Raw genomic sequence first — 16,065 nt, forward strand, 5'->3', positions numbered from 1 at the left:
CAAAGGAAATTTAAAAGTAATAGTTAGACAAATATCTTGGAATCCTGCAAAGCTGGTTGTGTACAAAGGTGTTGAGATGTAGAATTCATTACTTACTTGCTGGTTCCCTGGCAAGTATCCAGTAGCTTTTGCTATGTGTATGAACCTTTCATAAATATTAGCACCATTATTTTCAGCTGTTACAGCTCCACCTAATTGGATCATCTTTTCCTTCCAATCTTGAGTATCTGACTTATTTGTTCCTGCACATATATTAACTGAATTATTTGTTCCTGCACATATAGTAACTTCAAAGAAAAGGAAGAACATGTCAAACAGGACTGTCATACCCAAACTAAGTGTCTATTCTAGGCTCCATGTCAAAGTAATCTCTAATTGAAGGACAGACAATAGAGTACCAATCATCATCTACAGCATCTTTCACATAGTATATCTGCTTAGCTTGACTTGCAAATATAAATGGTTCTGATCCAAATTCTAACTGCTTCAGGTTTACTTGTGTTACCCCAAAGTTGGTAATGTTTTTAACTCCAGCAGGTTTTGACCATTCACATTTGAACAGTACAACACTTCCTTGGTTGGAATAATTTAACTCAACAATCTCTACTATTCTACCATAGTATTCTACTTCTCCTTTTACTGGGTTCTTATCTTTAGAACTAGAATAACTGGAAGTCATAGCTGAGTTTGACACTCCATCACATTGGGTGCTTTTGCCTGCTGCAAACTCCTTTGTGTGGAATACAAAACCATTAATGATGTAGCTATTGTACTTCTTCACCATCATGTAAGGCTTGTTTGCTAGCAAAACAATTTATGCTGGCAATTTAGTGCCTTTAAGAAGCAAAGGCTGCACATGGTCAATGAACCAAATATGGAATGTTCTGTGATGTTCTGCTTCTACCTGTCTTTTATTTTTTCTCTTTTTCCCAGCAGCTAAAGCTTTCATATGCTTCTCTGTGTAGTAATTGATGTGCTCATAATTGAAGAGTACATACTTCTGTGCTTGTGTCCATGACAGGTGATCTAGTTCAGAAGTACTGCAAGCTGATAATGGTCTTCCAAAAATCTTCAGGTACTTGCTGCAATTTTTGTTTGCACTACTTGTCATATTATCATCATGTCTTGGAGATTTGTTGAACTTGGTGTTACAATCATCCACATATCTAGAGCAAAATGTCAAACACTCATCGAACAAATATGACTCTGCAATAGATCCTTCAGGGTGGCTTCTATTGTGTACCCAGTTTTTCATGTTGCCAATAAACATCTCGGTGGACCACATGTTCCTGAATTGAACAGGCCCAGCAAGTCTCACTTCAGCTGGGAGATGTATAACTAGGTGCTCCATTATGTCGAAGAACGTTGGAGGAAAAATCTTCTCAAGTTGACATAATATCTCTGGCAACTGTTCTTCAACAATTGCAATTTCTTTATTGCTGACGATCTTCGAAGTAATGACTTTGAAGCACTTGGCAAGCTTCACTAAGGGCAATGCAACTTCTTCAGGCAATGTCTTCATTACAGCCAGAGGTAAGATTTCTTCAAACAAAATGTGGCAATCATGAGTTTTCAGCCCAACAAACTTGTTTTCCTCTAACCTTACCTTGTTGTACATTGAGGAAGCATGGTTGTCTGGAAATCTCACATTTTTCACCAGTCCACAAAACAGCTTCTTCTTTGATGACTCCATGTAGTACACTACCTCTGGCAAGTCAGGTTTTTCTTGTGTTTCATCAATATGCAAATGTTCTCTAATCTTCATTCTCTTCATATCCATCCTAGCTTTTGCATTATCTTTTGACCTTTTATCCACATCAAGCAAAGTGTTGAGTACATTGTCAAACAAATTCTTCTCAATGTGCATTGAATCCAAGTTGTGCCTCACAAGCAAAAATTTCCAATACTCTAGTTGGAAGAAAATGCTTCTCTTCTTAAAAGTTGATTCAATAGTATGTACTTCCTCCATATTCTCCAAATCCTCATCCACTTCACCTCTATTCCTTTTCTTCCTTCCAATCCTCTTTTGCTTCTACAGTTTTCCATATGCAGTTTGGATATCCATTGTCATAGTAGAAATTTCTTCACCTGTAGGCTGCACTGGAGGTTCCCTGAAATCAGTTGTCCCATCAAAAGATTCCTCATCACTTCTGAATGGATGATTCATTGACAAGAACCTTCTGTGACCTAGAAAACATGCTTTGTGTCCATGCTTCAACCTTCTAGAACAAGTTCCTAATAGGAAATGAGAACAGACAACAATGCTTTCACCACTCAATATTCCACGGCCTAGCCAATCACTGATGGTCCAGAGCAGTGCAGCATGGACTCTAAACTTTTTACCGAAATGAGAATCATATACCAGAACTCCATGGTGCCACAACTCCTGTAGCTCATCAATTACTAGTTGCAGGTATACATCAATGTCTTTCCCTGGTGATCTCCTTCCTGGTACAATGACAGACAAGATAAAGTTGGTCTCCTTCATGCAAATCCAAGGAGGGAAGTTGTATGGGATCAGAATTATAGGCCAGATGCTGTAAGACAAGTTCATATTCCTGAAAGGGTTGAATCCATCTGTAGCTAATCCAAATCTGATGTTCCTTGGTTCTTTGCTGAACGACCTGTACCTGCTGTCAAAGTTCTTCCAAGCAGGTGAATCAGCTGGATGCCTCATTACTTCATCTTTGGTTCTCCCATCATTGTGCCAACTCATCAGAGATGCTGTTTTGTTAGATATAAACAACCTCCTGACTCTTTTGTTCAGTGGGAAATGCCTGATAACTTTCATTGCCACCCTACTGATTCTCTTCCCACCTACTACACTTCTTACAGTCTTCCACCTGCTTGTTTTGCAAACTGGGCAGACATTGGCCTTGGCATGGATGCCTCTGAAAATTATGCAGTCATTGAAACAGGCATCATAAGTATCATATGCAAGACCAACTCCTCTGATATACTGCTTTGCTTCATGAAATTTCTTAGGCAGAGAATGTCCTTCAGGTAGTGCTTCCCTGAACAGTGTCAGCATATCTTCAAATGCAACATTTGTCATTCCCCTGACATTTTTAATATTGAGCAATCTTACTAGAAACTGCAGTTTAGAAAATTTCTTGCATCCTGGGTACAACTGCTGGCCACCATCATTGACTAACCTCTTGTATGATTCGACATCTTCATCTTCACTATCATCTTCACTCCCTTCTTCTTTTTCTGAATGCAATGAACTTCTATTGTACATGTCAAACCCATCTAACAGTAGCTTGTCAATCTCATCTCTAACATTACTAGTATCTTCTGGAGAGCTAGATTGTGTGTCAAGATCATTTTTAACAGCTTGTTCCCCATGAAACAACCAGGTTTTATATCCAGGCATAAAACCAGTACAGATTAGATGATCATTTACAGTTTCTACATCATACCAGAACTTGTTCCCACAGTTTTTACATGGACACAGTATCTTACTGTCTTTCTCTTCATTTCTTAGAGCAAATTTCAAGAATAAGTAGACTCCAGCTGCATACTCATCTGAAGACCTTGAAGCTTCCATCCAATTCTTATCCATTTTTACTGTTTTTTAGTAAAACTTAGAGTTTAAATAGAATCCAGTAATGAACTAAGCCATCTTACATTAATTGATACATTGCAGTAATCCAGTAATCAAGCAAGCAATCAATTAACCAAGTAATACAGGAAGGTTAGCAAGCAATCAATTAACCAAGTAATACAGGAATGTTAGCATGCAATCAATTAACCAAGTAATACAGGAATGTTAGCATGCAATCCAGGCATCCAGCAACTACAATCCAGTACTAGAGCAATCCAAGTATCCAAGCAAACCAGCAAATCATAGTCACTTTATAGCAAACCAGTGATACAGGAATTTGTAGTTGGAGGTTCGATTCACACGTACCAGACGAACTCGCCTCCGTGTTGTTTGAGTTCCTGAATCGACGGAGAAATGAGCGCCGCGGATCAACCTTAGCTTCATCTCCACTAGGATCCACCATGGCTTGAACTCCACTAGGATTTACCATGGCTTCAACTCCACTAGGATCCACCATGGCTTCTGGAGGGTTGCCGTCAGCACGCGGATCCTAGGGGTTGTCGTCGCCACGCAGAATCCGCAACCCTAATCGGTGGAGGAGGGCCGAGGTGGAGGAGATCTAGATGGGTGGAGGAGGGCCGAGGTGGAGGAGATCTAGATCGGTGGAGGAGGGCGGCGGCGGCGGAGGGTGGCGGCGAAGGAGGAAGGCCGAGGAGGAGGAGGGCGGAGGTGGCGGAGAAGGGCGGCGGCGAAGGAGGGCGGCGGCGAAGGAGAGCGGCGGCGAAGGAGGGCGGCGGCGGACGAGATCGGCGGCGGCGGACGAGATCGGCGGCGGCGAAGGAGAGCGGCGGCGAAGGAGAACGACGATGGAAAACGACGAAGGAAAACGACGAAGGAAAACCAGAGAGGAAACGTTTTGAGTGAGGTGGAAGGACCATTTGGTAAAAATGAGTTCCGTGGAAGGACCATTTGGTAAAACATTTTGAGTTGCAGATGTGGAGAGTGAAAACAAAATCCATGTTTAAAAAGCTTAAGTTGGTGAAAGCTTTGAGTTGCAGAGGTGGTAAAATCCATGTTTAAGTTGGTTTCTATCCATGTTTATAAACATATCAAGGGAATCACTACTGCATAAGCAGTTCATCCATTTATCTGACCAAAACACATGTTGAGCAGTTACTTTGAATGCAAGTGAATCACCATTTGGTAAAAAGTTTTAAACATTTTTAAAAGCAATGCAGAGGTTGGCTTTATAAGAGGGTTCTAATAAAACTTGTACTTTTGCCTGTTGCTTCTACTGCTAGGACCAAGTTAACCAAGCTAGCAGTAGAAGCAACAAGTACAAGATCAATTGTACATCTTGTGCAAAAAGAACAACAGAAGTTTCAAAAAATGCAGCAGCTATTGTTGCAAGAAAAATTCAATGCAAATGTGATGAAAGCACAAGTGCATTAGGAATTCTTGCATTGACATATATAGTAATACAAATTCAGTTAACTTCCTAACACATAGTAATAACACACATATTTGATCATGCCATCATCAGGTCTTACATAAGCAGCACATCAACTAAAGTAAACACCAACAAGATGTGTTCCATAGTAGCACATCAACATTAGGCAACAAGAGGATGTGTGCCATAGCAGCACATCAACAAAAGTAACCACCAACAATATGTCTTCCACAAACTAACAGTAATTACATATTGCACAAACTACAGTCAAAAGCACCAACATAAACTAAAGCATCTTCAGTCAGCAACCATCTTGAATCAGCATAGCATTAGATGTCTTCTATCTTGTGGACAGAGACACCAATGTAGTCTTGCATCATATCAACCCTGATCAGAAGAAGAGAGCCTTGAACTATGGAGTTGGCCTCACAGAAATTGTCCATGTCTTCTCCATTCAGCCAGACGGCCAGCCTGCCCAAGACCCCAGTTTGAATGAAGTAATGCCCAGCAATGTCTTCACTCATAGTCCTGCTAGAAAACCTTGCAATTCCCCTCTTTGGGTAATTGTAACCATGGACAAGGTTCTCTGGCAGTGCCTGCAATAGAAACCACATGAATAGAGCATTAAGCAATACTGAATGTGAAATGTATGAACTGTATGAACTGCAGGAACTGTATGAACAAGGTTTTTGAGACATGGAGATTACCAAGCATTTTGATGTAGCATCAACTGCATCAACTCTGTGAACAATGTACTGAAGCTCATCAATTGAGTCCACATCTTTTGAGGCATCCTTGTACATTTCCCAGACTATCTCAGTCATGTCTGCTTCACCAACAGTATGCATGTTTGAGAAAACTGTCTTGTAAAGTGTGCCTCTGATCTCTTCAGGTACATAAATTGGTCCTGCACAAATTTATAAAACAGTGAACACAAATTAATAAACAAACTAATTGTCTGAACAAGTTTCCAAAGGAGTCATGTACATACCATTCATAAGATAGAAGGGTTTTTGGTTTCCATCAGGATCTGCAACAGTTACTTGGAAGATGCCATCACCAGCCTCTTCTTCATACTCCATGCCTTCTGCATCTTCATCAGAAATCACATCTTCACTGTCATCTTCAGTAGGTAACTTGAAGGTGACAACATCGTTGACATCAACAAGGTGTGACATCAGAAGAAAAGACCACCAGGGGCCACACATGGTTGTGGACTTTGTTGTCTTCTCTAAGTAGAAATCGAGCCTGTGGCCAGCAGCAAGAGCATGCAACCACTTGTCACTGTACTTGTTCAGTTTTTCCTTGAAGTAACAAGGAACAGTCTGTTCAAGCATGAAATGCAATGTGAGATTAGTCTTGCAGATAAATAGAAATTAAACAGTCTGTACAAGGAATTGCATACCGCAAAGTGATCATAGTCCTCTTGCATGATGATCTTGAATGATGTAGCACGCCTGTTTGAATACTTGCAGTTGTCCATAGGCTGATGGCAGAACTGACAGTTTCCTTGATCCATTTGAACCTATCAGAAAATAGAAGACGATATGAACCCTAAAAAAGTATTTACAGTGGTGGAAACAGATCTAATCAAGCAAACAAACGCATGCAAGGATGAAAAAGGATAAACAGATTGGACTAATGCAGTCTGTCTGTCTGTCATTACTGTCTTCCTCTAGTTGTTCATATATAGTTTCATTCTCAACAATCTGAACAAAGGATAAACAGATCTAGTTGCTATACTCTCTTCAGTTAAAATGCATTACTGTCTGTCTGTCTTCATATTGTTTTGATATTAATTTGAGTTGTCTATTAATATTATAACTTCAACCTTCTAGATGGGATCCACAAAAGACAATCCAATTGAAATTGACAGTGATCCAAGCTTGTACTCCAGTTCTTCAAGCTCAGATGCTGCCATGTCTGAATGTGACAAGTCTGAATGTGACTGTCATTCCTTTGGGATCTTCAGAGGTATGAACATGCATTTGATTCCTTCTTCTTCCTGTTGGTTAACATCATCATCAATGCTTATATAAAGAACATCAACATCAATGTTGGTTAACATCAATGTGGTTATTTATTTATTTTTACTAATGTAGGCTTCCATTACTTAACAATGACATATCTCTTTGTTACAACTAGGGCCACTGGTAAGTGGGAGCCATGATTTTGATGAGCACTGCATGTTTGGAAATGACATGTACTTGACAAAAGGTCAAGTCAATTTCCTTAATGAGCACTGCAACCACTTCCCAACAGAGGAATTTCAGTACTATGTCTACAGGATGACCAAGTCAGCAGTGATAAACAATAAATGCAAGCTGGTAAAAATACAAAACCTAACCTTCATTACTGTTGAGTACTATAAGAATGCTATTACTGTTGCTGATTGGAACTGATTGTATACATTGTATGGTTGACAGGATATTGGAAAAAGTTCACTGACAAGTACCTGAAAAGGTTCATTGACCATGCTCCAGACAATGCTGTTACTGTTGCTCTAGAGTACACCGACAGCGATGCATGCTTTAAAGTGACCATGAAGATGGCAAAGGGAAAGGCCAAGAATGCAATCATAGCAACTGGTTGGTCAAAGGCTATGAAGACTTATGAGATCAAAGAAGGAGCCATCTGCATCTTTGAATTCTACGTTGACATGAAAGGTAAGCTTGGTCTGATGATCCATAGTGTACCTGATGACTCTGATTCATCTGAGTCATCAGAGTAAGTGCTCAACTTCCCTGAGTCATCCAGTTAGTTATGGACTATTAGTTGTCTAAGTTGCTGAAGTTATGAACTGTTAGTTGTCTAAGTTGCTGAAGTAAGTGCTGAACTGCTGAACTACTTTTGATGCCTACCAGTGGGCATTATAATGCCTGTGATGCTTTTGTATGTAATGCCTGACATGCTTTTGTATGTAATGCCTGCTATGTCTTACTGCTGAACTGCTATGCATCTTACTGCTATGTCTGTGGCCTGTGATGCTTTTGTATGTCTGCTATGTCTGTGATGCATTGCCGGCACTTTTTAAGAAATGCCAGCGAAAGAAATTGCTGGCACTTACCTGTATGCCTGTAATGAGTATTGGCGGCACTTTTGAAGATTTGACACGAAAACAACTGGAGGCATATCGATAAAGTGCCGGTAATACTGACCATTGGCGGCACTTTTGAAGATTTGCCACGAAAACAACTGGAGGCATATCGATAAAGTGCCGGTAATACTGAGCATTGCCGGCACTTTTGAAGATTTGCCACGAAAACAACTGGAGGCATTGCGATAAAGTGCCGGTAATACTGAGCATTGCCGGCACTTTTGAAGATTTGCCGGTAATACAACTGGAGGCACTCGATAAAGTGCCGGTAAAAATAGGTATTACCGACATATTTTGAAAAATGCCGAGAAATCGATGAGAATTACTGGCACAGACCCAAAAAATGCCGGCAAAGATTACAAATGCAGGCACATTTGAAAAATGCCGGCAAGAAAGTGCCGGCAATTCTAGCACCTGACGTAGTGCAAGCGACAACACTGAGGTCGAGCTCGGCAACCTGACCGACACTCGCTCCTTCTCTTGGAGGACGCAGCTGGCGTGCACCGGAGCAGCGGCAACGCAGAGGTCGAGTGCCGCGACCAGGACGGCACAACAGCTTGTTGGGAGAGAAATCGCCGACGTGGTTGACTCCTGAGCCTGCCGGAGAGCTTCGCGGTCGAAGGGCAATGACGAGCAAAGGGGATGACGCTGCTACCGTCGGATGCTCAACGGACCGAGTACAACCATCTATGTCCCTCTGCAGTTTTTTGCAGTAAGTGAGCTCGTTCCGCCCAGCTCGCACCATTTGAATCGACCGCTCCCGCATCTCGATTTGCGTGCCCGCGATCGCTAGCTACGCGGTCAAGCGCAAGGCAGGAAATCAAAGAATACATGGACTCAGTTTTGAAATCGAACTCAGCCTTGGGACATGGACTTGCTTCTTTGCTACTGGTGGAATTTCATGCGTGATTTGTACTGTTGCATTTGTGCTAATTAAACAGAGGATACGATACAACGGTAAACCAAAAAAGGCTAGGAGTAGAAAATTTCAAGATACCATGCACGATACATATAGCTTTTATATTTATGTGTGCCAATTTTGAGGAGAAATATGTATCTGTCTGGGATACATAGAAAAGAAATTCTACAAAAAGTGTCTTTGACACATGGGCATCAGTGCTCCTTCAATTTCAGATTTTTAATTTTTTTAAAACCTCACACCTATGTGTCTCTAAAAATTATGGTGTCAAATATATAGATAGATATGTACAGTATGGGTGTATGAACAAAGTCACGTTAAAAATTACGTTGTATTTTGGGAAATATAAAAAGACAAATTTGTGACAGTAAATGGTAGTACAATAGTATTAAAATAGTATGTCTTTTGTCAGAAATTTGTTTATTTTATATTTTTCAAAATTTAAATTATTTTTTGCCGGGACTTTTTTGCGTAGACTCCTCCTATACATATATATCTACATATTTAATGCCATAATTTTTTGGAAAAATAGAAGTGTGAGATTTTAAAAAAATTAAAAATCTGAAAGTGAAGGGAGCATTGGTGCCCATGGGCACCAAATCCCTATCCGAAATTCTACCTCTATCTAGACACATCCACTTTTACATAAATTTAAGATATCCTTTTTCTTAACCAAAGGAGGGGTCCAGAAGACCTCGGTGGAAATCCATTCATATAGCACGTAGGTGGTAGGTACATATTACAAGGATGCCCTTTTACATAACTCGTCCTAAAGAACCTACATTTTGACGAGATAAGGCCTCCACTTTTGTAAAAAAAACCTAACAGAGAAACAGTAAAAGCAATCAAGTACAGGGGCGCCTCTGCCACCGGTTGCCAGCGAACTCCAGTCGTTTCCGCAAGCTCAGAGAGCACAATGCTCACAGACTCTATCCCAACGAAGTAATCCAGTCGCCAGTCACTTCTAGGATTTCGGGGACAAACCAGTTGGCATCCTAAAAGCGCCGAGCTCCGGCGATGGATTGAAGAACAAGCCTCCGCCATGGAGGTTGAAGAACGGCCGCCAACTCAGCCGAAGATCACGGTGACGACAATGGTCACCATGTGTTGCACTCGACCTTGCTCCACCGATCCGCAAAGAACAACACCACCACGAACCTCCTCTTCTTCTCCACTACCACGCTGGCTTGAAAGAGGAAAATCCATGGCCACACCTCTCAGATGTTGAGAGCCCCACGTGAGCTTTGTTGAAGAGGAAGTAGAAGTCGTGCCGCCGCCCGCCTCCGGCTCCCTCCGTTGGAGCTCCACGAGCAGCTGCAATGCCACCACGAGCCTCAGGAAGCAGCTCTCACTTCGCAACAACCAAATCCTCAAGGGCATCACGCCATTCTCCACATGGGTAAAACCTAGACCTAGACTCGACCTAACCCTAGCCCTACTACTATTGTTGTACATAGAAGGCCGCACCCATCTCCCGTCGCCTCTGGCCGGCAAAGCCACCAGAGAGGAAGGGAGAGGAGCCGGGAGGAGAAGGGAGCTCTCAAGAAGGGGATGAAGAGAGAGGAGGGGGATCAGAGACTTGATCTAAAATATCTACTGATAGATAGAGGAGTACGTAACTTGAACAACTTTTTGTTACCTGGTGCAACACATGGGTACTTTGTTAGTAATTGATTAAAATGGAAAACGTAAGCGTGACTTAATTACCTCATGCCCCAATGTCTCCGAAGCATTGACGTCCGAGTCCGTGGAGGCACAGAGTGGCGGAACCATCGATTGAGTCCGCTGACAGCGGAAGCAATATAGTCGGAAACAGATGCGGCGGACGTGCAGTCGATGTTGTCCACGGCGATGGCAAAGCAGCCGGTCGAAGAAATGAACGCGGCCGAAGACCGGCTAGACCTAGACAGGTGTTGTTAGACTTTGTATTGTAGCCTAACTATGTATTATAAGTTGTACACCATTATATATATGAGGAATATATATGTGATAGGCTACCCATAGAGGGTTGAGCCTGTTCCTCAAACATTACGTTTTACATGGTATCAGAATAGGTAGGGTTTTCCGCCACCGCCGCCTAGGGCTCCTGGACGCCGCCGCCTCCCTCTCCGATCTCCCTGGCTTCCGCCTCCATGACGAGCGCCGCCTCCTCCAGCCTCGACACCGCCGGGCTTCTCATGGACTCCCTCGTTGCTCTCCTCAACGTGTCGATCGATCGCACCTCCATGACGACGCCCCAGATCAATACGCTGTTTGTGGGATCGATGTTCTCCTCCCCGCCGTTGATGCGCGTAGATGACGTATTGTCTTTCCGTTCAACACGCGTCCGTTGGAAACCCCAAGAGGAAGGTGTGATGCGTACAGCAGTAGTAAGAAACCAAGGTTTATCGAACCAGTAGGAGCCAAGAAGCACGTTGAAGGTTGATGGCGGCGAGATGTAGTGCGGCGCAACACCAGGGATTCCGGCGCCAACGTGGAACCTGCACAACACAACCAAAGTACTTTGCCCCAACGAAACAGTGAGGTTGTCAATCTCACCGGCTTGCTGTAACAAAGGATTAGATGTATAGTGTGGATGATGATTGTTTGCAGAAAACAGTAGAACAAGTATTGCAGTAGATTGTATTCGATTAAAAGAATGGACCGGGGTCCACAGTTCACTAGAGGTGTCTCTCCCATAAGATAAATAGCATGTTGGGTGAACAAATTACAGTTGGGCAATTTACAAATAGAGAGGGCATGACAATGCACATACATGATATGATGAGTATTGTGAGATTTAATTGGGCATTACGACAAAGTACATAGACCGCTATCCAGCATGCATCTATGCCTAAAAAGTCCACCTTCAGGTTATCATCCGAACCCCTTCCAGTATTAAGTTACAAACAACAGACAATTGCATTAAGTATGGTGCGTAATGTAATCAATAACTACATCCTCGGACATAGCATCAATGTTTTATCCCTAGTGGCAACAGCACATCCACAACCTTAGAACTTTCTGTCACTGTCCCAGATTTAATGGAGGCATGAACCCACTATCGAGCATAAATACTCCCTCTTGGAGTTAAGAGTAAAAACTTGGCCAGAGCCTCTACTAATAACGGAGAGCATGCAAGATCATAAACAACACATAGATAATAGATTGATAATCAACATAACATAGTATTCTCTATCCATCGGATCCCAACAAACACAACATATAGCATTACAGATAGATGATCTTGATCATGTTAGGCAGCTCACAAGATCCGACAATGAAGCACATAAGGAGAAGACAACCATCTAGCTACTGCTATGGACCCATAGTCCAGGGGTGAACTATTCACTCATCACTCCGGAGGCGACCATGGCGGTGAAGAGTCCTCCAGGAGTTGATTCCCCTCTCCGGCAGGGTGCCGGAGGCGATCTCCTGAATCCCCCGAGATGGGATTGGCGGCGGCGGCGTCTCTGGAAGGTTTTCCGTATCGTGGCTCTCGGTACTGGGCGTTTCGCGACGAAGGCTTTAAGTAGGCGGAGGAGATAGGTCAGGGGGGCACACGAGGGCCCCACACAACAGGCCGGTGCGGCCAAGGGCCAGGCCGCGCCGCCTTAGTGTGTCGGCACCCCGTGGCCCCACTTCGTGACTCCTTCGGTCTTCTGGAAGCTTCGTGTGAAAATAGGCCCCTGGGCGTTGATTTCGTCCAATTCCGAGAATATTTCCTTACTAGGATTTCTGAAACCAAAAACAGCAGAAAACAACAACTGGCTCTTCGGCATCTCGTTAATAGGTTAGTGCCGGAAAATGCATAAATATGACATAAAGTATGCATAAAACATGTAGATATCATCAATAATGTGGCATGGAACATAAGAAATTATCGATACGTCGGAGACGTATCAGCATCCCCAAGCTTAGTTTCTACTCGTCCCGAGCAGGTAAACGATAACAAAGATAATTTCTGGAGTGACATGCCATCATAACCTTGATCATACTATTGTAAGCATATGTAATGAATGCAGCGATCCAAACAATGTAAATGACATGAGTAAACAATTGAATCATATAGCAAAGACTTTTCATGAATAGTACTTCAAGACCAGCATCAATAAGTCTTACATAAGAGTTAACTCATAAAGCAATAATTCAAAGTAAAGGTATTGAAGCAACACAAAGGAAGATGAAGTTTCAGCGGTTGCTTTCAACTTGTAACATGTATATCTCATGGACAACATAGAGTAATATAACAAGTGCAATATGCAAGTATGTAGGAATCAATGCACAGTTCACACAAGTGTTTGCTTCTTGAGGTGGAGAGAAATAGGTGAACTGACTCAACAATAAAAGTAAAAGAAAGGTCCTTCAAAGAGGAAAGCATTGATTGCTATATTTGTGCTAGAGCTTTGGTTTTGAAAACAAGAAACAATTTTGTCAACGGTAGTAATAAAGCATATGTGTTATGTAAATTATATCCTACAAGTTGCAAGCCTCATGCATAGTATACTAATAGTGCCCGCACCTTGTCCTAATTAGCTCGGATTACATGGATTATCATCACAATGCACATGTTTTAACCAAGTGTCACAAAGGGGTACCTCTATGCCGCCTGTACAAAGGTCTAAGGAGAAAGCTCGCATCGGATTTCTCGCTATTGATTATTCTCAACTTAGACATCCATACCGGGACAACATAGACAACAGATAATGGACTCCTCTTTTATGCATAAGCATGTAGCAACAATTAATTTTCTCATATGAGATTGAGGATATTTGTCCAAAACTGAAACTTCCACCATGGATCATGGCTTTAGTTAGCGGCCCAATGTTCTTCTCTAACATTATGCATGCTCTAACCATTTTAGTGGTAAATCTCCCTTACTTCAGACAAGACGAACATGCATAGCAACTCACATGATATTCAACAAAGAGTAGTTGATGGCGTCCCCAGGAACATGGTTATCGCACAACAAGCAACTTAATAAAAGATAAAGTGCATAAGTACATATTCAATAACACAATAGTTTTTAAGCTATTTGTCCCATGAGCTATATATTGTAAAGGTGAAGAATGGAAATTTTAAAGGTAGCACTCAAGCAATTTACTTTGGAATGGCGGAGAAATACCATGTAGTAGGTAGGTATGGTGGACACAAATGGCATAGTGGTTGGCTCAAGGATTTTGGATGCATGAGAAGTATTCCCTCTCGATACAAGGTTTAGGCTAGCAAGGTTTATTTGAAACAAACACAAGGATGAAGCGGTGCAGCAAAACTCACATAAAAGACATATTGTAAACATTATAAGACTCTACACCGTCTTCCTTGTTGTTCAAACTCAATACTAGAAATTATCTAGACCTTAGAGAGACCAATTATGCAAACCAAATTTTAGCATGCTCTATGTATTTCTTCATTAATAGGTGCAAAGTATATGATGCAAGAGCTTAAACATGAGCACAACAATTGCCAAGTATCACATTATCCAAGACATTTTAGCAATTACTACATGTATCATTTCCCAATTCCAACCATATAACAATTTAACGAAGAAGAAACTTTCGCCATGAATACTATGAGTAAAGCCTAAGGACATATTTGTCCATATGCAACAGCGGAGCGTGTTTCTCTCCCACACAATGAATGCTAGGATCCATTTTATTCAAACAAAACAAAAAACAAACCGACGCTCCAAGCAAAGTGCATAAGATGTGACGGAATAAAAATATAGTTTCAGGGGAGTGAAGGAGATATGCCCTAGAGGCAATAATAAAGTGGTTATTATTTATATCTTTATGTTTATGATAAATGTTTATATATCATGCTATAATTGTATTAACCGAAACATTAGTACATGTGTGATATGTAGACAACAAAGAAGTCCCTAGTGTGCCTCTTAAACTAGCTTGTTGATTAATGGATGATTAGTTTCATAATCATGAACATTGGATGTTATTAATAACAAGGTTATATCATTGTATGAATGATGTAATGGACACACCCAATTAAGCATAGCATAAGATCTCGTCATTAAGTTATTTGCTATAAGCTTTCGATACATAGTTACCTAGTCCTTATGACCATGAGATCATATAAATCACTTATACCGGAAAGGTACTTTGATTACACCAAACGCCACTGCGTAAATGGGTGGTTATAAAGGTGGGATTAAGTATCCGGAAAGTATGAGTTGAGGCATATGGATCAACAGTGGGATTTGTCCATCCCGATGACGGATAGATATACTCTGGGCCCTCTCGGTGGAATGTCGTCTAATGTCTTGCAAGCATATGAATGAGTTCATAAGAGACCACATACCACGGTACGAGTAAAGAGTACTTGTCAGGAAACGAGGTTGAACAAGGTATAGAGTGATACCGAAGATCAAACCTCGGACAAGTAAAATATCGCGTGACAAAGGGAATTGGTATTGTATGTGAATGGTTCATTCGATCACTAAAGTCATCGTTGAATATGTGGGAGCCATTATGGATCTCCAGATCTCGCTATTGGTTATTGGTCGGAGTGATTAACTCAACCATGTCCGCATAGTTCACGAACCGTAGGGTGACACACTTAAAGTTGGATGTTGAAATGGTAGAACTTGAATATGGAATGGAGTTCGAATATTTGTTCGGAGTCCCGGATGAGATCCCGGACATCACGAGGAGTTCCGGAATGGTCCGGAGAATAAGATTCATATATATAGGAAGTCATATTCCAAGTTTGGAAATGATCCGGTGCATTTATGGCAGGTTCTAGAAGGTTCTAGAAAAGTCCGGAAGAATGGCATTTTGGAAAGTGGAGTCCCGAAGAGACTCCACTAGCATGGCCGGCCAGCCCTAAAGGGAAGAGTCCCAGGTGGGCTCCACCTAAAGGTGGCCGGCCACCCCACCTCAAGGAAAGGTGGGAGTCCCACCTTGGGTAGGACTCCCTCCTTGAGTAGGTTTCCCACATATGGGAGGTTTTAGTGTTGGGGTCTTATTCGAAGACTTGGACTAGAACTCTTGGGGCTTCCACCTATATAATGAGGGGCATAGGAGAGGGGGCTGACCACTTCAAGCCTCAGCCTTGGC

General features: G+C 42.0%; 1 protein-coding gene across 1 annotated transcript; it reads right to left on the minus strand.

The window, feature by feature from the left end:
• Nucleotides 1-2,032: 2,032 nt before the first annotated feature.
• LOC127329690 (uncharacterized) lies at nt 2,033-3,565 on the minus strand. Its single transcript, XM_051356163.1, has one exon. It carries the CDS (start codon nt 3,563-3,565, stop codon nt 2,033-2,035), a length of 1,533 nt encoding a protein of 510 aa, XP_051212123.1.
• Between the last annotated feature and the right edge of the window lie 12,500 nt (nt 3,566-16,065).

The sequence above is a fragment of the Lolium perenne genome, chromosome 2 (genome assembly GCF_019359855.2).
Source record: "Lolium perenne isolate Kyuss_39 chromosome 2, Kyuss_2.0, whole genome shotgun sequence".
In the NCBI taxonomy this organism is placed as follows: domain Eukaryota; kingdom Viridiplantae; phylum Streptophyta; class Magnoliopsida; order Poales; family Poaceae; genus Lolium; species Lolium perenne.